Source organism: Dunckerocampus dactyliophorus, chromosome 9 (assembly GCF_027744805.1).
Source record: "Dunckerocampus dactyliophorus isolate RoL2022-P2 chromosome 9, RoL_Ddac_1.1, whole genome shotgun sequence".
Classification (NCBI taxonomy): domain Eukaryota; kingdom Metazoa; phylum Chordata; class Actinopteri; order Syngnathiformes; family Syngnathidae; genus Dunckerocampus; species Dunckerocampus dactyliophorus.
This window is the reverse complement of record NC_072827.1, coordinates 21,025,323-21,047,006: the sequence shown is the minus strand read 5'-3', so window position 1 is coordinate 21,047,006 and position 21,684 is coordinate 21,025,323. Positions and strand designations below refer to the sequence as shown.

The 21,684-nt window shown below is 40.0% G+C and overlaps 2 protein-coding genes across 3 annotated transcripts in view; one reads left to right on the top strand and one right to left on the bottom strand.

The window, feature by feature from the left end:
* Positions 1-918: 918 nt before the first annotated feature.
* The window catches only part of itgbl1 (integrin, beta-like 1), a 32,109-nt gene continuing 11,343 nt past the window's right edge, over positions 919-21,684 (top strand). Inside the window, exons 1-7 of the mRNA XM_054786480.1 lie at positions 919-1,134; positions 7,473-7,675; positions 16,104-16,250; positions 18,057-18,179; positions 18,269-18,409; positions 19,078-19,218; positions 21,407-21,553. Of these exons, the coding sequence (XP_054642455.1) occupies positions 1,043-1,134; positions 7,473-7,675; positions 16,104-16,250; positions 18,057-18,179; positions 18,269-18,409; positions 19,078-19,218; positions 21,407-21,553 (994 nt within the window). The 5' untranslated portion in view covers positions 919-1,042. The remainder of the gene's footprint in view (positions 1,135-7,472; positions 7,676-16,103; positions 16,251-18,056; positions 18,180-18,268; positions 18,410-19,077; positions 19,219-21,406; positions 21,554-21,684) is intronic.
* fgf14 (fibroblast growth factor 14) overlaps positions 21,228-21,684 on the bottom strand; it is a 110,787-nt gene continuing 110,330 nt past the window's right edge. For both annotated transcript variants that reach the window (XM_054786483.1, XM_054786481.1), the window contains exon 7: positions 21,228-21,608. The gene's annotated coding sequence lies outside the window, so the exon portion shown is untranslated. The remainder of the gene's footprint in view (positions 21,609-21,684) is intronic.

Below are 21,684 nucleotides of genomic sequence, written 5' to 3'. Positions count from 1 at the left end.
GTTCAATCTAAGACTGGTTACAAACAAGTTTCAAGCTAAATTCCAAGTCACACGTTTGAATCCGAGCCTAATGTACTGTAAGTCTTGTTAGTAATACAGTGTACTGGGGGAGCGACTGGCAGCTACTGTCATATACAGTAATAAATACCAATGTGAAATTCAGCATGTACAGTATATCCATTTAAAAATATACAGGTTTTAGGGGATGCAAATCGGTTAATATGACTGGACGCTTGAAAAATATCGTAAAGTGAAAATGAAGTTGTTGTTAACCCTTTCCGATGAACTCTTGATGACAAGTGGGTCATTGCCCAAGGAAGAGCTCCTTTAAGAGCATTTATTTTCACTTGCTCACATACAGTAGAGCAAAATAGAGCATTTGTCACCAATTTCCTTAGTTTCTCAGTGAATAAAGCATTATTTTTAATGCTATAATGGAGGCCATGCCGATATGCTAATGTTAATATGCAGTAAGTATTTACAGTATGAAGGTGCTTTGGTTATTTTGTTACAGTTTTTAATCAAGTCCTCTGAGGGCCACGCAACATTTATGAAAGAAGGTTTGTTATTATAGCACAATAACAAGTTTAGGCCAAATCCTATGCTCCCACAGAGCCCTGTATGGCCGTATAAGGCACATGGGCCTATGGGGTGCCCACACCTGGTCTACAATAAAGCCCAAATAAGGATTGCTTGGCCTCTATTTTGGTTTTCACTCCTGTACTTCAAATGACAAATAGGTAATGATAAGTGCTTCATATGCTTCCATAGCCATGTGGAACTCGTGGCAGGATTGGACTCCATAAAAAAAGGAATCATCTGGAAAAAGAAAGAGAAAAAATCCAAGTAAAAACAGTCTGCTTCTCATTACAACTGGTGAGTGAACTTTTCATTTTGGCAGTTTTCCCCTCTAGAACTTTTGCCTGCTGCTTTTTCTCTCTCCACCTTTTAGTTTCTTCCTCCTTCTTCTCCCTGCAAGTGTCTCCCTTCAGGGCAAATTCCTTCAAGCTACTTTAACTCCAGGTTACTGTGGGATTTAAACATGCACACTGAAGTTTGGGTGCAGCCCGTGCTTGTGCCGCTGGTTCTAATTCTGCTCTCTTGCGCGGAGGACACATTGTTACAGTCGGCGGGGTGAGTTTCTGCACAACTTCAGACTGTTTTTCATGTTTATACTAGGCTGAGACGGTGCAAAGGGTGCATAGGGTGCAGAATTTCCTGACAAGCGTTCGGGACATGCAACGCAGGAAAGATACTCGTTGAACAGTCCTTTCTTGCTAGTGTATGTACTGCAAGTATTTGTCCCCTACTTGATTTTGATCATTTAAAGCTGCAAAGAACCTCTCATAGTTGATTTGAGAAATCTGTCCATACAAAACAATCATATCTGTTGAACCTTGAAAAAAATTGGTTTGTATTTTGTGTACGTAATTATATGCAAGAACCACTAGTGTCATACCACTATCTACGCCACTGCAATTAGTAATCAGTTTTAGCTGATTTTTTTTTCTTCCCCAAATTCTATTAATTATACATTGAGTAGACACTTCATTAGGTACACCTGCCATCCAGAGAGAGCCAATACAAGAGCCACATCACACACTGTGCCCTTAAAGGTCAAAAGTAATTTTTAAAAATAATGTTCTAACAGTAATGTGTGCCCCTAGAGCCTGTTCATGAACACCAAATGTGAGAAAAATCTGTCATCTCCCTGACCAGTTTGCTCTGCTTTCGGGAGAACTTGTAGTTTTGAAGCTGTGGCTTTTCGTGACATCATGAAGGAAAAACCTCCTTCCTTATAGACATACCACCTTTGACCCTCCCCTAGCTAGATGAAACCGCCTTCAGATTAAGTAAAAACATTTTTTTTTTAAATCAGGCTTTGTTACATATCTTAAAATAAATCTCTGCCAACTATGCATCGTCAGCTACAGACGTGGGAGCTTTGTTTGTTTGTTTGTGCACAGGTTAGCTTATTCCAGCGAATAAGCTAACCTAGCATGATGTTCCTATTAAAATGTGACTGTAATGTTAGTGGGGATGCGTACTGATACTTGGTACCATAATGGCACTGGTGCCAATGTACGTATGTATGGTAGTAACCAGAACAAAAAACTAAGTAGCTATCGGTGCCTCGCTTTAGAGCAGAGGTGTCCAAACTTTTTCTACCAAGGGCCCTATACTGAAAAATGAAAGGAATCAAGGGACAAAGTTAGATATACTTCAAGAAAAAAATAGCCTGCATCTCAGATTTGTGATATAAGTGAGAAATGTATTATTAATATGAACTTCAGTCTTTGCTCCTTTTTTCTCTGTTTTTGCTGTTGTTTTTGTTTTTATTTTCCATCTATTTCAACTTTCTTCTTGTACATTTTCTTCTCACTATTGACTTCGTCCCCATAATATTTGGAATTCATTCTCGTCAATTAGAACTTTTTCCTGCAATCTTTGTGTGTTTCTGATAATAAAAATAGTAATAGTAAAGTATATTATATTCAAAGTAGCATCATAAAACAGTCATATATTTTTTGTTTCATATTTCAGCTTTATGCTACTAAAATGACATTATTTTTCGTCATAATATTGCCTTGTACTTGACTTTATTCTTGTAAAATTACTCCTGTGTTTTCCATTTTTGTTTTTGTTGTTTCTTTCCCAAAATTTCATGTTAAACTATATTTTTAGAATGTCCCACAGGCCAATAAAAAAAACAGCCGTGGGCCGCAAATGGTCCTGGTGCCACAGTTTGGCCACCCCTGTTTTAGTGGCACTGAAATGAGGCAACAATGAGGTAAAGTTACCGCCGAGTCAACCGTTGTGACGGTGTCACGCTTGAGTATCTAGCTAAAATGCTCAGGCTTGGAAAGTTTGGTTATACTTCACCTCAGAAGATGCAGACGCAGTCGCTTGAGTCAAGTGCGGGTGATGTTGTGCAAGCAACGTCTTGTAAGTAATGCAATGTTCCAACAGATGCACACAGAGTCTGACGCTCTTTTTACATTTTATTTCCGACCATAATACGCCAACTGCACTGCTCAGTTCCAACACTGTATTCTCAGGCAGAATCCCAATTCCAGCCCTTAGCCCTTCCCCTCGTCTTAACCGTACCTCTACCCCTTAAAACCAAGGGCCAAGGGGAAGAAACCACTGAGAAATGGGACACCGCTTCATTCTCATTACATCATCATCCTTCACTGCTTTCTGGCTGTGATGTACGCAGATGAGACAATTCAATTGTTCATAATAAGTGTTTTCTACCATAAAATAAAGTGCATACATTTCTACATTATTTCATGTATATATTCATGTATATAATGTTTATGCTATGTAGTCTACCTCAGAACAACTTTAAAAATAAAAGGCACACATTTTTACAAACTGACATTTATTGCAAAACAACAAACAACTTTAATAACAGCTTACAACCAGCACTGTAACATTTATAAAAAATAGAAAATGTATCACATATACATATGAAATAGAAATAACAATACAACAACTTTTTATGAACATCAACAAATGCGCAAACCTTATCAACCATTATTTCAAGGTTTTTCCTGTTTTGGCCTGTCTCCTGTCCTTGATGTTCTCTCAGACGATTTTGTAAGAAAGTCCAGAATGGCTTTTTGTTGCATTTGACTTTTCCATACTGGGATTGCAGCGTTTGAATGGTCCTGGAGGGCTGTGAGCTGTAGCAGAGGGTTGACTTCAGTTGGCTCAGCATCTCCTGCAGGAATGACACATATGCATGATTGATGGGGAACTACTATTAACTGTCAATACAATAATAATAGTAATAGCAGCATAGTAATAGTGTGCTAAAAACAAATAGAGTGATAGTAAAAAAAATAAAAATAGATGGGACAACGTTAGATTCCAAAAACTTGTGCTGTCCACATGTGGCCATTTTGTTTACATCTTTTATTGAGCTCACTTCCTGACCATCAATCTGTATGCTGAATACAGTACAATAAACATATCTCACCATGAGATGGTTGGTGGACTAGGGTGGCTATGATTTACAGCAAACAGACTTCACTACGATGCTCTGCGTTACATAAGTGATTAGATAGCAGTGCACTTCAGTAATGTAGCTTCCCTCGCTAGCAGATCGTCATGAAGTTAGATTTCCGTGTTGGGCAGTTAGTTATAACTAGCAACAACCAACAATTCAAAACACAGCAAATATTAATATGGATTAGCAAAGGACTGAATATGGAATAAAACATGAGCGACATTACTATGAAAATCAATAATTATGCTTAATTACTTACATTTATATTCTTATTTCGGTCACCGCTTTGCCGTCTTGTCAGCGGTGTTGTATCCGAGGAAACGCCTCCTACCCCTCAAGTCTTCTTCAAGTCTGATCGGCGACCCTTAGCACTTCCCCTTACCCCTTGATTTAAGGAGAATTGGGACACCACTTGATTCTCGTGAACGCGCAGCTAGGGAGGTGCATTCACAAACACCAGAATTGTGAACGTCAACAATACACAAGCAAGTAGGCAGTCTCATGAACTTCATTTTATTCAGTTCATACATGACTCTTGCATACAGGATTAACTAGAAAACACCATTGTAACAATAGCCGATAATGGCTGTGATAGTTATGACAATTTGTTGTGGATTCTGTTTGATATTGGTGAATTTATTACTTATTAGCTATCATTGTATTTATATTTTTGAAGCATTTAAATTAGTATTCTGTTCAACTTGCATGTTTTTGTACAAAATGTGTATGTTTTGGCACAAGTGTCGGATAATATGTAAACCCCAAATGTTAGCAGTGTAGTTCACATGACTATGCCGGTGTTGCTCCAGTCCCACTCGTCAATGTTATGTTGTTGTACAGTGTGTGATGTATGGCGTCTATTGTGACGGACAAGTGCAGAGTTCCATTTTATAGGTCAAAAGTAGATAACGGGCACAATGGACAAACACAACTCATGAGCATTAAAGCTCCAGACACACAAAACGGCATGTTCCCAGCAGGGCTTACTAAAAGCACTTTTCAACTGCCTAAATTCCAGCATCAAGGCTAGACTTTGGACAAACACACTTCCAATACAGGGCCTCCATATATAACGGTTGAAAAAGAGTATAAAATGGCATCTCATTAAGGATTGTGCAAGTGTACTTATGTTGTACAATATACAGTAGAGTTTATTTATTGGCAAACCCACACATGCATTAGTCGCAGGAAGGAGCAAAGTGTTTTTCAAAGACATTTTTTTTTGTAAACAGGCATAACAATGTGAGAGCTACAGTAGGTATGAGTCAGTCATCCATTCATTCATCAAGGTTATGCCCTGTTAAAAACAAAGTGCACGGAGGTGTAGTCTTGGCAACTGAAGGGGAACAAAACTGTAATTACAATACTTGACGCATAGACACGAACAAATGTAGCCTGCTCTAAAAGGTTGGATTTAATGAATCAATCAAGAGCTAGTTTGCCCTTGAATTGGATTTTTTCATCATATCAAGACATGTTTTATGCCTTGTGGGAACAGTAACTTGACTTAGAGCCTTGATAGTGTAGTGGTTCACACGGTGAAACAGGAATTACCACTCAATCGACGATGTAGTTCAGCTTTCTGACAGCTGATTTGAGGAAAAACACAGTACGACTGCCGTTTTTCAAATAAACACCATACCCAAATTAGTCATTCACTAAGACAAATAAACCCCTCTATCAAATAGATACCTCAGAAAATAAATAGGTCACAATAACTAAGTAAGTGTAAGTACCTCAGTTCACAGACACCATTGTTACACATTTAGCCACAGAGCCCAATTGAACTGTGTTGCTAACCAAAACAGTAGCACCTACCGAGACACCTAACAGTTTTGTTTTAAAACAATTCCCTGCACAGGACAAAAGTTGAGCTTCCCTAGAAAAAAACAGATTAAACCTACTGTAACTAACCTAACTAACCTAACTAGACTAACCTCAATCCTGAATATTTGGGAGTGTAGTGGTCCCGATAGCCGACTTCCCACAGACGCAGTCCAAAATCTCGTAGCATTCCTTCCCAGGAGAGTGGAAGCTTTGGGAGCTAGCAGCAAAGTTGGGGTCCGGCTTCCATTGTCACTTCCTGTATTGGCCATGTGTTGTCACATTATGTCGCATGTATGCTTTCTTTTTGGTCCAATTGAGGCCTGAATACAGAAAATGGAAGCATACAGGGGCCACATATGTGATATTATTCACCTTTTGTTTACTTAATTAAACACTAAAAACAATGCATAGTTATGCTAAACAGTTACAGTTAAATATAATTAAGAAAGAGCAGCCTACATGGCAACTGTGTTACAGGTGACAAAGCAAATCATTTGTAAACGTTAAATGTCAAGTTAAGATGTTTGGTTAATTCTATGTTCAGAATATGCCGAGGACCACTAAAAAAGCAACTTGCGGGTAACAAATGGCCCTTGGGCTGAAGTTTGAACATAACCACCTTATGTGGTCTAAATCAGTGTTTCTCAATCTGTATTTAGCCAAGGTACATACCGTTATTTCCGGTGTATAAGACACACTGGTGTTTAAGCCGTGCCCACTACATATATAAGCCGCAAATGTCCCCGTTGTAAAATAGCATGTTGTGGCGCACACAAGTCCGTGAGGACCAGGAGCCAATCATGAGCCATGAGAGAACTCACAACGGGCTTATCAACCCATCAAAAATCATAGTAGGGTCATTACTCAATGTAACAGTCTGACTCACTGTGTCATCTTACAAAGAAAGTTAAAATCATCACTCAGCAAGTTAACACTCAAAAGGTAAGTAAGAAATATACAAGTACCGATACTGCAAGGCAGTTCATTGACCATGACTGGGGAGCATTGCATGATGGGAAGAAGCTAAAATAGTATTGGTACTTGTATATCTCTTAGCTACCTTGTGAGTTTTAAGTTGCTGTGTGATGATTTTACCATGAGTCAGACTGTTACTGTATATTGAGTAATAAATAACCTCCTGTGGGTTGGCAAGCTCATTGCAAGTTCCCTTATAGCTGCTGATTGGCTCGTGCCAAAGAAAGAGCAACCGTTTCCTCACGAGCGGCACAGTATTTAAACGATTAATAGTAGTTCTGAAGTAAAGGAGATGTATGAAGAGCATTTAATTGAGCATTTCATTGTTCAGCATGTCTCTATACGTTGTTGGCATAGATAGATGAACAGATTATTTGTTGTAAATAAATAATAATTATCGGAGCAATTAAGTGAAATTGGATCATTTCCCGCAAACACACGGTCCCTGGTCGAAAGAATGGTGGAAACACCAAGGGGCAAACAACAGTTTTTTACTTCCTGTAGGTCCCAAATGAGGCTTGTATGCTCATGAAAGCATTAAAATAATACAATGAGCATAAATGTCAGTAGCTCAATACAAGATGAATGCAACACATGAGGGTGCACATTTGGCCTTTGACTTACCCTTGCTCTTCTGTTTTCCTTTTTTTATTAGCCAGGTGGCAGGCGTGTGTCGACTATCGGCTGAGTCGTCCCTGCGCCGCTGCCGGACGCCCGACGGGAACATCTGCAGCGGGAGGGGCAAGTGTGACTGCGGCGTGTGCGTCTGCCAGGTGTCAGATCCAGGAAAATTCTATGGTCCTCGCTGCGAGTGCCATGACTGGGTCTGTGCCACACACAATGAAAAAAAATGTAATGGTGCGTACACAGACTTTATGTTGCATACGTAGGTGCAATATTATATTTCATTGACTGCATGGAGACATGCAGTCGTTTGCAGCACACATAGCCTTAACTTGAGAAAGCCGAGAAGATTGCAGAGGACGTTTTATCAACTCAACTCCAGTAGATTTTCTTGTTTTATTTTACACCTCAACTATTTACAGGAGCACAGGTGAGGTTGATAACCTTAGAATCAGAGAGGAATAGCATCCAATGATTCCTCATTACTATGCAAGTTGTAACGTAGGAACAACAATGGCTGTCACACACCAGTGGTCTCTCCGGGCCTCTCTTGTTACAATCATTTGCATAGTTGTGACAAAGGTACTCGAATGATACTTTAAGAGTCTTTGCTCTTCTTTCCCGTTTGTTTACTTTGTACAACCCCCAAGTATTATAATGGGTAATAATGTGTGTCATTGTTCTGTCACATAAGTATTGAAACGCATCGCAATTGCCACATCAGTTCTATCAGCGGTTTAAACGACCAGCATCATAGTTGTCATAAGAATTGTCATGTCCTTTGATGAATACACGTACAGTCATGTGACACTTATTTTTAGCATGATGTTCTTATTTTTGATGTTCTGTCAAATTGGCAATTTGACAGAACATCAATTAGCATGCCACATAAATGTTGCTTAAGCCTTTACGGATCCTGGGGATATTTTCTGGCTGTGCTGAATGAATATTGGTGAAATTAGCCGAAAAGTTTGGTCCTCGTGGCAAAAAGTGCCCCATTGAAAATGCCATTTCTGAAACCACATCAATCTCAACAAACTAATACAATCCTTCCGTTCAATTTGGACTTCTGGCCTTTAATTGTTGTATTGTGCTTAGTACTGAAATTTGAAGTGGGTGTCATTGTTGATGTTGGATCATGGTCTGTAAAAAAACAAGTGTGTGTGCTATTTTTAGGAAAAAAAACATGTATACATTTTTTTGGGACACCCTGTTTATATATGCATGAAATGCATGAAAATCAATGTTCATTGACCCATCCCAGGACCTAATAACAGCAATAATCATTTAAAAAATATTAGAATAAAGTGGGAAAAATATGAATGTATGATATTTTCATAGCAGTTTTTGGTAAGTTGAAATTTTTTTGTCAGCGGGGACATACAGTATGGTGAGCGAATTTTGGAAGCATGGGATAGTGGGTCTAAACTTTTGACTGCACCTCAAGAGTTGCATGAAAATCTGCCTGCGTGTTTATGATGTAAATACTGTATACTGGGTGTCTCCTGTAATTACCTGCATCCAGGGTTGAACAGGTCTAATAGAGATATGAATAAGAGGCACAGGTTAGCAGTAGGCGGGAGGGTGCACGTGATGGCTGGAGTGATTTATTTGTGCAGACAAGCTGGCTGTCTGGCTGCGAGGAGCTCATTACGGTTCAGCAGGCTGGAACGACGAGGCCCGGCTTGTCGGCTTGATAATGGGGTTTCACTCAGTGGTGCACTGGATGGCGTCTGAGAGGGATGGTGCTTCACACCTACAGACACACACGTGCAAAGGATGAGGCTCATTTTCATGGCGTCACACTCACACAGCAGGAACCACCAGGTGCACATAGGACATACAGTATGTTATATAAGAAATATACAGTATATCCTGTTTTCCCTGGCAACAAGATGCTCTTTTACATGAAAAGCAGCTTCATCTACTATTTTTTCCACAAACAAAAACTTAGTTATTTCACTGAATACACACTGTGTGCCCTTTCAGTGAATTGTACTTTCAAGGCAGAGCTTTTGTTCTGGTGCTCCTTTCATTGCTTTCGTACTCCATCCAAGTGGAACTCTATACGATCCTTTTTTCCCTTCCCCCGTTTCTTTAGAATGAAGTGCCCCCGGTGTTATTGGTTATTCTGTAAAAAGCAGAGATGGAGGTGTTATAGGGACATGCTGAAATATGTTCTTTTTAGTCCCCCTTTTAAACATGTTATGCTAATATCTTCTTATTTTAAATCCTGCACCCACCACTCAATTGCGCATGTTTGTTATGTTGTGTTTTTAGTTAATATAAGTGCATTCATGCCAGGGCAGGGGAGTCCAACATCCAGCACAGGGGCCATCTGTGGTCCGCATATGCTCTTGTTTGCGGTTGGATCATCAGAACATTACAGAACAGGATTAGGATAACACTGAAAACAAAACATAAACAAGTTACAAGAAACATATATTACATTAATACTAATAATGCCTTTCTTTATCACCTGTAATCAATGTTCCCTCTAATTTCTCAAGTGTCGAAGCATACACACAAATGACCTGAGCATTCCTTGGACCTCTTTGAGCGCCATCAGACGTGCACATGTGCAGTATCACACCTGTCCAAAACCTGAGAACCAGTACACCTTAAAAGCCCTTTTTGTTTTACTTAAGCTTGGTGAGTGGATGTGGCACTGCTCGTTCGTTTCACCATAATACGGGATTAGCAAAAAGCATTAGCTTCCTTCACTCCGTTGCACCATACGCTAACCTGCAAAACAGCGGCATATATTACATAACGCGCTGTTAATGGATTGATTGGCTGCGTGTACCAACAGGAGCTCATCATTGGCTGGACAGTGAGTCATTATGTTGTTACCGCTTGTTGTCGCCTGTCACTCATGGAGTTGCATTGTGAAATACAGAATAAATCATGTGTTTACTTTATTTACAGTTCAGGTTGGATTTTACTTTGTTGCGCTGCAAGGATTTGCTGTGTGCTGAGAACACAAGATCAGTGCGCAACTGCGCACGCGCGCAGTTTAGTGGCAACGTCGGCTGTAATACAATGCTGAGATGCAGGCTGTTTTTTTTCTTTTGAATACACTATTGATCAAAAGTCTGGAGACATTTACTCATTCAAAAGAATGAGAGAGTGTCGCTTCCCAAGCATTGCGGACACGTGTTGCTTTGGTGCGGAGCGGAACATCTAAAATCAAGATTGCATAATTTTGGGAAAAAAAATACATCTTTGAGATGTACTAGACATGATCCACAAAACATGCATGATGTCAGGTGAGGTGTTAGCATATTCAGTGGGCTACAAACTCATGCTTTGCTTCCTCTTTGTTGTCTGCTTTTTCTAATTGCAATTACACCGAAAGATTCCAACATCCCCATGAGATGTCACTTTGGGCTGTTTTGTTGTTTTTACAGTGGTTAACTTCTTTTTACACTTGTGTGACAAGTCATGTAAAAAAATCCGCATCCGGGATCCGCAACAAAAATGACCTTCGCATTAGCTTTGAAGTTAACAATGAAGTGTTTTAGTGCTTTTATATCTTAAAGTATTAACAGTGGTTGACTCTTTTTTTGCCTGACTTAATGTACTGATGGTCACAGTTTGACTCTGGTACAGATTATTTTTATTGCTGTTACTTCTTATGTTGTTTCCAAATCCAAACATATTAGTTCAAACATTTTTCGGAATTAGTTTTTACACTTTTGGGACTAAATCCTAAATAATCCTGGTGAGACCTTGCTTAAGCCTAGCTGCAGGATGTGATGCTGGCCGTGGCCAACATCTGCTGTCCAAATGCGCAAAAGTGTCTTGTCTTTTTCTTTCCATTGTCTTTCCTTTTCCACATCTCTCTGTCCCCTTTTTATGTAATAACAGCTTCAGAAAATCATTGGATGTAAATTGTTTAAAAATGTAACAGATCGAGAGTCAAAGCCAAACAACTGAGTCACTTTGACATGTTTTTGTAATAATTTGCGGTGTTCAGGCTCAACGTGGCACTGCCTTTTAAAGCCTCCCCCCATTCTTCCTCCTCCTTCCAGTGAAAAGCAATGTGAAGTCGGTTCCTTTCTTTTGTTTTGTTTTACTTTCCAACTTTTAGTCTCCGAGCTGATGAGTGTGTTTGTACACAGCAGTAGTTAAAATAATCCACTACAGTAAATGTGAATCATTAACTCTTCAGTGATACAAAGATGAACCAACCAAAACTAATTTTCACATTGTCCGGACGCGACTACAACTAGAATGGCACTTCTTAAAATCATAACATGCACCCCAGTCCAGTAGGTGGCGGTAATGTGCATTTTCAAGTAGTCGCCAACTGCTGCACACATACGGTGTTTCTGTTCTTACATTTCAACATGTATACTATGTACACTGCATACTTAGTTCTTGAGGGTACAAATCCTCGTCTTCTGTCCTATGCACTCAAAATACGACATGTAAGTGTGGAAATGTGACATTTGAAAAACTGAAACTAGGATTTGGTGTGTCACTGCTGCCTTTGGCTCCAATGAAACTGGACTGTAATAGTTAATAACGGAAACAGATATTTTCTCGGCTCAAACTTTGGCCTTTATCAACAGTACAGGCAATGTTTTCAGTAATAGTTTCACATACTTACTGTCATACAAGCGTAAAAAGAAGTTAACCACTCTAAAACAATAAAACAGGCTAGTTAAGCATGTGTGGTAACATTGGAGTCTGGCTGCACTGACAGTAAGTTAAGTCCCGTAAGTGTTGTCAAAAAAGCCACCAAAAAAGCCAAAGAAAAAGCAAAGAGTAAGCAGAGTTAATCCTGTGACGCTTGCTGCTCTGAGAATTTGTTTGGTTTGCTGATGTCTCGGATGACTGTGGTTGTTCTTTCTGATGAAACGCTGCAACAAACAAACAAAAAAGCCATAAAAAGAAAAGAAAATGGAGAACAAACACTCAGAAATGTGTAATTTGATGTTTGCTGAACGGAGTCTCGCAAGATTTGCCGACTTCATGCACGTCGGCACACGTTTTGTGCAACCTTCAAGGCATGCTTTGAATTCCGACATATGTACGACATTTGCGACAATCCCACTGTAGTTTTTTTATCATGTCAACTTCATCACATAGCACCATAACAGAAGTTGACATGTATGAAAACCAACTGAACCCCCCCTAAGCAAGCACTGTGGCTACTGAGGCAAGAAAAATCCCTGTAAAAAGACAACTCAAACAGAACTCAGACGACGGGGTGTGTCTATAAGCATACAGTACATTAACGAAAACTAACACGAACAAACACTTTGCCAATGGAGGCTTCTTGAACAGGACCGAGACTATGGAGTGTGTCTACAACCATACATTACCTCTAACATTAAAGAAAGCTAACATGCACAAGCACTTTTGTGTCGGAAATCCCCCCCCCCCCAGAGAAGACGCCTCCAACACAACTGCGACTATGGGGTGTGTCTACGGCAATACGTTACCTCATAATTGAAGAAAACCCACATAAGCAAGAACATTGGTGCCAGAAGCAAGGAAAAATTCCCTTGAAAGATGACACCTCAAACAGAACCGACACTATGGAGTGTGTCTAGAACCCTACGTCACATCATACATGGAAGAAAACTAACGTGAGAAAACACTTTGGCGATAGAGGCTAGAAAAAACTCCCTCGAGAGACGACAACTTGAACAGAAAAGAGACTAAGGAGTGTGTCTCAGCCTAGGAGCATACATTACCTCATATATTATAGAAACTAAGCTAGCACTTTGCTGACAGAGGCAAGGAAAAACTCCTTCTGATGAAGACACCTCTTGCAGAACCGAGTTTACGGAGTGTGTGTCTAGACGCATACATTCCCTCATACACTGAAGAAACCCAACATAAGCAAGAACTTTAGCGCCGGAGGTGAGGAAAAACTATTTAAAGAAGATACCCGAGACTCAGTGCAAGTAAGGGCTGTAGGACACATACTACTATCCTTTACTTGTTGTTAAAAAGGTCATTTAACAACACAGCAATTGGTGGCCCATCACTTTTGCGCAGCGCTTTATAAAATTCCAGTTAATCTACTCCATCACACATTTTGGTGACTAATTATCAGTTCTCGCTCTCTCTCTCGATCCCTGTGGGTGTTAGAATGAGAGAGGAGTGGCAAGTCAGCCAGATAAAAAAAAAATCAATAGGAGACACTGGTCTGTGTGCATGTAGCACCCTCACATTATGTTTCAAAACAGACAAGATGCAATCATGAGGTGACTCAGCACACAGACTTACCTGTACATGTCAGTGAAAACACATTCTAATGTGGATTTGAAGTGATCAGCAATTCAGTAATCGAAAGTTCTCTCCAGTGTGGTACTATAGTGTAAAGTGTTTTTATTGCAAACTGCAGCAACTCTTATGTAATGCTCCATGTGCATGTGGAGATGTTTGATGTGAACCACTGCTGACACGATGCCCCTCGGGTAGGATCCTGACTGGCTCTTTGGCAGGAAGGCTCAGAACCTTGGGACCTCCGGCCACAAAAACAATAGAGATTTCAAACAATGAGGATTTTCTGGATTGTACTGTGAAACCTCCTGGCTCCCAGGCCAGTTACAGAGTGTCGTAGTCACGTGTGGTGGTGATACACTGCTCGAGCTTTCTCCTGGGGAGTGTTTCCTTGCCTCTGTCGCCTTGCTCATGATGTTTTCATGTTGTTTTCTTTAACGTTTGAGGTAATGTATGGTTCTAGACATGCTCCATTATCTCAGTTCTGTTTGAGGTGTCTTCCTAAGAAGGTTTTTCTTTGCCTCTGTAGCCAAAGTGCCTGCTCATTTGCTTTACTTGACTGTACGAGGTAATGGCTGGCTCTACATACTGTATGCTCCGTAGTCTTGCTTCTGTTGAAGGTGTCTTCCTTAAATTTTGCCCGTCATCTACAATCCTTATGTGAGACATGTTGTTCTTTTTCTGTGCTTTTTAAAGATATAAAAAGCCAGATCATTATATGGGACATACAGTACTATAAAGGCGTATGAAAAAGTCTCCAAAAAGTGCCAACAACGCTCCATTTACATATAATGTTACGTGCATATTAACCAAGCTACACCAACATTGTTACTATTATTATTAACATTGTTCGGCCTGTTGAACTACATTACTGGTGTACTGACACTTAGCCATACCACACCGGCTAGCTACTAGCCGGCTAGCAACTAGCTTCACCACAGTCTCGCCCGTAGCGTCAGCGTCGCGCTCACAACGCTTCAGACCCTACCAAAAGGTAAGGCTACATATTCCAGATGCCACCGCCGCTGCTGCGTTTTTATTTGTGAGTTTGGAAAATAAATACTGTAAGTATTACATGTTAGCATGAATGTACATGTCACTACATGGCCACAGCATGTGTATAAAACCATAAAACCTTATTGGAGGTGTTTTAATAGCGGTCTTTGTAGACGGCATACATGTATCCCATTACGTGCACTACTGTCTCACATAAGGATTGCGGCTGATGGCAAAATTTCAAAAAGAGTGCAGTTTACCTTTAAGGTTTCTTCATTAGAGGGAGTTTTTCTTGGCCTTTGTCATGAAAGTGCTTGCGCTCGTTTGCTTTTTTGAATGTGTGAGGGAATGAATAAATCAGGATCAGCTTTATTTGCAGTGTGGTACCACACCGCCAACTTGACTCCGGTCAACATCAATGATATGGTTCTAGACGAGCTCCATAGTCACGACTGTGTTTGAGGTTTCTTTTTTAAAGGGAGTTACAGGCCGTTATTTCCACAGAAGACACACCTGTTGAAAGAACATCATTTTTACACGTTTCGGTCTTTATGCCTCACTGATAATGTTTTTTCAACAGGCGTCGAGATTTTACACTTTGTTCTGTGGTCATTCAACACACCACAGACGTGTGTTTGGTTATGGTAGGACCAGCTTCAATAGTCAGTGTGGTCTCAAAACTTGCTGTGAGGTGAACACAAGTTCATATATTATCGTCAATTGTTACTGGAATTACAACAAGCAAGCAGTGCAGGTTATGTAGACGCGGCTTGGAAAAGGCCTTCTCTAGCCTCGGCTAGCCTGACGACTGCGTGAAAGGCTACACCGTGTATCCGATTCTCTCTGTTCATCGATCCTCTTAGATAAACATTCATTAGTAGTGATTACTGACACATTTTATACTTTAAACGTGTTTAATAAGTATGCGATTAATAAGTATGTCTGTGTCGCAAGTGAACAATGGCAGTTGAAGAGAGAAGGGGAGGGTTCTGGAGCTGAATCGAATCTCATAATTCCAACAGTCGCTTTTCTTGCTAATATTGATCCAAAATTGGAGCAGAATGTCAATGTCAAGCTAGCAGGGGGGTTTGGAGGGGGGAAGATAAATGGTCCATCCCAAGCCTTACATCCATAAAGACATACTGACTAACCAATGACATTGTGAACGCCGATATGCTGGTTGAAGGGCGGGCTTTTGTCATGAAAGCATGGACCTGCTGCGTAATAGTGCAAAGGAAAACGTGGACTGTGCGTCGATGGTCTTTATTTTATTCCAAACATGAGAAAACGAGATCCAGTCTTGAGTTAGAAAGCCATGGAGCTTTGTTTGCACCTCCATTTTCAACACAATAGTAAGTATTTGTTTGCCATTTTTAACCACAGCGTTAATAAACAGGATGCAGCGTGTCGTGTTTCCCTTTAGATCGCGGGTACTGCGACTGCGGGAAGTGCGAGTGTGATGACGGCTGGTTTGGAGAGGCCTGCCAGTTCCAAGAGGAGTGTAACCTAACCGGGAAGAAGAGCCGGGAGCTGTGTAAAAACCCACAGGGGGTGGTGTGCTCCAACAGAGGTGTGGTAGCGCACATACACAGTATTCGCTTACATTACACATACATTATTCATCATCAAGTACGTTTAATAATGAGATGCTGATGGCAGACGTTTAGTGAGCATAAATTCATTTACATTTTTTATCTTCTACAAGATAAACATTTATAATTGCATTCTTAATGGAATATTGATTTCATTAACAAGCAAGTTCTCATAACATTTTAGGAGAATGTAGAAATACGCTGGAACCGCAGTTAGCGTCATTAATCCGTTCCAACAGAAACAGTAACAGAAACGTACTGCAGCCGAATACATTTTTCCCATTCCCATTCCCCAATGTAAATCCGAGGAATTCCTTCCAGAAAGCCCAAAATGTTACCATGAACATGTTTTGATCATTTTACAATTCCAGTCTCACATGCAGCAAACAATTGAAGATGCAGATAAGTACATATAAATGATGAATGAAAGGGATAAATGAACATTTAAGGATATTTTTGCTTTCAATGGAGACGTGTGGTTGGCAAAGACGCCATGTGGTAGCGAGATCAACATGGACACCACCTTTGTCTTTTGTCTTATTTCTTGAATTCAATAATGTTCACCTCAAGTCTCTGCTTTTCCTTTGATCACGGCTTCAAAATAACCCAAAATGGAGCCAAAGAAAGTTGCAAGTGCCAGCATTTGCTAAAGAAGGTGAGAAACACTATGAAATTCAAGAAATAACTCATGGTTGATCTTGCTGCCACATCGTGTCTTTGGCAACAGTCATGCCTTCAGTGAAGGTAAAAGTAACCTCACGTATTTCATTTATGTTCATTTATCCCTTTCATTTGTCATCAGGAATTTAGAATAATTTTATGCATGTAAAACTATAAAAACGCATTTTGCGTCATAACTGTGTTAGTTAGCAAAGAATTACGGTCACCCGCTGATGACATCATAGACGGGCAACAGAGCTGACTCTCCTGTTCCTGTTTTTATTAGCAAGCTGCTAACTAGGAGGTTTTGTTATAAAATACAGTACGAACACAATTGGACTGACGCGGTGTATTAATAACACGACGAGTGTATGCTAACTTGAAAATGCACACAAACCGAGGCAAAATTTGGGCATAAATTTTTTGGCGTTAACCAAAAAACATGCAAACTGGGGCATACCCAGGTTCCACTGTAACAAAAAAATACCAATACAATTTTTTTTAACAAAATAAAAATTTGTAGAAAATAGGCAAAGCATAATTTTTAGATAAATAAATGTCAAGAAAATAATACTGGGGAATTATGGAGAAAAATTAAGATTGTGGGAGAAAATATAACATATGTGTAACATGTGAACATAAAACAAAAAAGCCCTCAAATTTCTATAGTAATTAAAATATGAAATTGCTCCTGAAATTGCATCCTGACCGTTATATATACCATTTATGGGCTAAAATGCAGCATTTTCAGTTAAAATTGTGTTGCAGACACACTATAAAGCTTTCATGCAGTGTTTTAAGTAACTTTGTATTACATTTGTTACTGTCATACAAATATAAAGCGAAATTTGCCACTGTATATTACAATGAAATCAAACTAAAATAAAATAACACTACGGTCGTCCCTCGCCACACGGCGCTTCAAATTTAACAGCTTCACGTCAGTTTTTCAAAATACATGAATTTATAACGCGAGGTTGAGAACGGCTTATGTTTAAGTAAATGTTACATATTTTGGCCTAAATTAAGCATTTTTGTGGTGACATCACAAAAAACACACAAAAGCCAAAGAAAAACCATAGGTTTGAGTGTCAATGACTTTTAAGTGTCTCCGTTTCTTTCAGGGACTTGCCACTGTGGCAACTGCATGTGCGCCAACAAGGACAACAAAGGCCTGGTGACGGGACGTTTCTGTGAATGTGACGACAGTGAGTGCCTGGACGAGGACACCGGTGAGGTGTGTGGAGGTAGGTGACATCTCAAAAAGATGACGAACGTAGGGCCCCGGACCAGGACTGACCTGATGAGGCTGTTGCACGTTGTACTGTGCTTCCAGGGCACGGCCAGTGTTACTGTGGAAACTGTTACTGTGCTGCTGGTTGGCATGGAGACAAATGTGAATTCCAGTGTGACATCAGCCCATGGGAGAGCAAGCGGAGATGCACATCTCCAGACGGCAAGATATGCAGCAACCGAGGTCTGCTCATACTTTGCTTTGAGGGCACAAAGCAATTACAGTGCTGATTTCATTTCAATGTATTCAGCTTCATTTTTATTTTTTGCTAAATGTACTTTATTTATTTATCTCACATCATAAATGGAGCTATACATCCAGTATTATGGCTGCAATGTTTAAATCCACGTTATATAATATAATATAAGAATTTAACAAATATGTATAACTTGATATAAATTAGACTGCAAAAATCACACATTTAAAAATACAATTAAATGAACTAAAACAAAAATATGAACACATCAGTTGCTATACATGTGCAAAACATACACCACCTGCCAAGCAGACGTGGCACCTGTAAAGCTGGTGTTTACGATCAAGTTCAAAGAGAAAGTAATGTCTTATTTCAATTCAATCGTATTATTTGTCAGGGGGAAGTAATTGTATTTCATATTATGTCATTGTTAAAAAAAAAACCTTATCGCTACCTGATACGCTCTGCATTTGAGTAAATATGTCAGCCGACATCCCCCTCTTCTTGGCGCTAATAGTGCTCTATTTAGGGTGCTGTTATACAGTAGCAGCTGTGCATTGCTGGGGGCTGAATGCATGCATTAATGCACAAAGTGAGGTTCAAAACAATTCTGTTGGAGGCAGGTGTGCAATTATGTTGCGTGTATGTGTGATAGGCACCTGTGTGTGCGGGGAGTGTAGCTGCTACGACGTGGATCCTTCCGGCGACTGGGGGGATATTCATGGGGACACCTGCGAGTGCGACGAGAGGAACTGCCACTCCACGTATGACCGGTACACAGATGACTTCTGCTCGGGTGAGCGCCCTCTACCTGGAGAGCTAAAAACAGTTACAAGATGCCGTACATGTGTTTTGGAACTATTTTAAGTAAATCTCAGAGGTTCCACAATATTTCCTTGGAAGTGTGCTGTCCAAAATCGGTTTAAAAGTGCTTTTAGTAAGCCCTCTTAAGAACACGCCGATTTTGTGTCTGTTGCTTTTATGCTAATGAGCTGGGTTTGTCGACGCCTGTCTCTCAATTGTGTACTTTATCCACTTTTTACTACGGCTGTCAAAGTTCATGTGGAATAATAATAATAGGAAGTGAACAGACATTCCCTTTAACACCACCATTTTTTTCGACACACGATTAATGTGCGCACATCCTTTTTGACCCTCGGCCCACGCTATAGTTTCAGAAAATGCAGCTGCGTTGCGGCTGATGTTTAGCCACAAGCGGAAACAAATACGGAGCAGAAATGGGTAAATAAAAGGGTATTTTAAATGGTAAGTTTAGCTTCAAAGCCATGGCAGATGGCTCTCTCAACAAAGTTATTTTTGTCTGTCGCTGTGAGTTGAGGTGTCACCGGGGTACGTCGAGTCTGAAATGCCACTTGCTGGACTCAGTTGTAGAAACTGCTGGAGCACTACAGGTACTTTTTATTGTCATTTATACAGCGACTGTTTTTTAGATACAAACCATCTCTCCACTGATTTTTTTGCTTTGAACCGCGAGCAAAAATTTGGGTTACGAGCTGCTAGTTACTGGCAGGCATAGCTGAAGACAGTTATTTTGAGGGCTTGTGTCACCTTAGTATGTGGAGACATGGGCGGAAGTGAGCGAGCACACGCACAGCGCTCAATAAGATGGCATTAAAGGCTTGTGAATTAATTTATTAGTGTTATGATTATTATTTATTAACAATTTATTGTGCTTGAACTACTGTCTTTGCCAAAGAGGACAGAATAAAACTTGCATGTTGTGTCATTCGCCAGACCAAGAAAACTTCAATAAAGTGTGTGTAAAAGAGTGTTTGCATGTGTGTGTCTCCGTTAAAACAGTGTTTGGAAGTGAAGTATAAGCGATAGCCTGACTGCACTACAGTAGTAGTCCTAGTACTAGTACTAGTCTTAGGCGCAGTACTAGTTCTGTAAACTACTGACTGTTCTTGAGTACTTTCTTACACGCTGTTTTCATTTCACTTAGTTGCTGGATGTTTTTGCAAACCTTTATTCGTAATGTTAGTGGCAATTATATTTTGTAAGATTATTTGTTTGAAGAGAATGATATTTGAGCGATGGACAGTTTACCAATGTCTACTTGTTGTACATTGTGTTTTTTATACATTGAGTTCCATTTTGTGTTGAGCTGTTTAAAAAAAAAAGAAAAAAGAAAGAATGTTTAATAAAAAAAAAATGCATAAAACAAACATATTGTCCATTCTGATGTTGATTGGTGTATTAAAGGTATACTAGGTGTATTAAAAACGCCTCTATCTGTGATTAATTGTGAGTTAACTACGGACAACATGTGATTAACCGTGATCAAATATTTTAATCGATCGGCAGCCCTACTTTTTACATATAGACTGCAAGTCTGCACTTGTAATAGATGCCATGACATTCACATTTTAACAGCAACATCGTGCTAGGCTAGCTTATTTGCTGAAGAAAAACAATACGATCAAACAGATCCTACGTCTCTATAACTGGCGTATCGTTGGCAGAGCTTTATTTTAAGATGTGTTTTACTTGCTCTGTGAAGTAGTGGGTATATCCACAAGGTGGGTCCATCTAGCTATGGGTCAAAGGCTGTGTCAAGGTGGTTTTTCCTTCATGTCAGAACCCAAAACTTCAAAAGCCAGCATTTCACTGTCTATTCTCTCAAAAGTGGAGCACACAAGGGATGGAGATTTTTCTCACGTTGGTGCTAATAAACAGGCTCTAGAGACACATAGAACTGTTAGAACATCATTAAACATACTAACATAATAGGGGACCTTAAAATGAAAACACTTCCATCATTATGTGTTAAAGTGCTAAATGTAGCATGCTCACTGCTTATGTGAACATGTGTTGACTAGTTTCCACTATTTTCTATATCGTATTGTCTTTGATCTACAGCCAGCTGTTTTAAATGCCACCATTTTCTCACTTCTACACACTTGCTGTGTCTACTTTCCACTCCACTCTGTATGAAACACTCTTTTCTTCCTCACTGTCAGGTCGCGGTCAGTGTCACTGTGGCAGGTGCGACTGCAAGGAGGGATGGGCCGGAAAGAAGTGCGAGCATCCTCTCGCTTGCTCCATGTCTCTGGAGAGTAGCCTGAAGAAGTGCCGGGGAACGTCCAGGCTGCCCTGCTTCGGACGAGGTAAACCCTTTTTGCTCCTGTTGCCATGGTAACCCCCCGCACTCCACTCTCACATCTGTGTGTGTAAAAATGGGCCGTTTCTAGTGCTTATTTTGAATGGATTGTAGAATAACAAGCGTGTTGTGAAATGA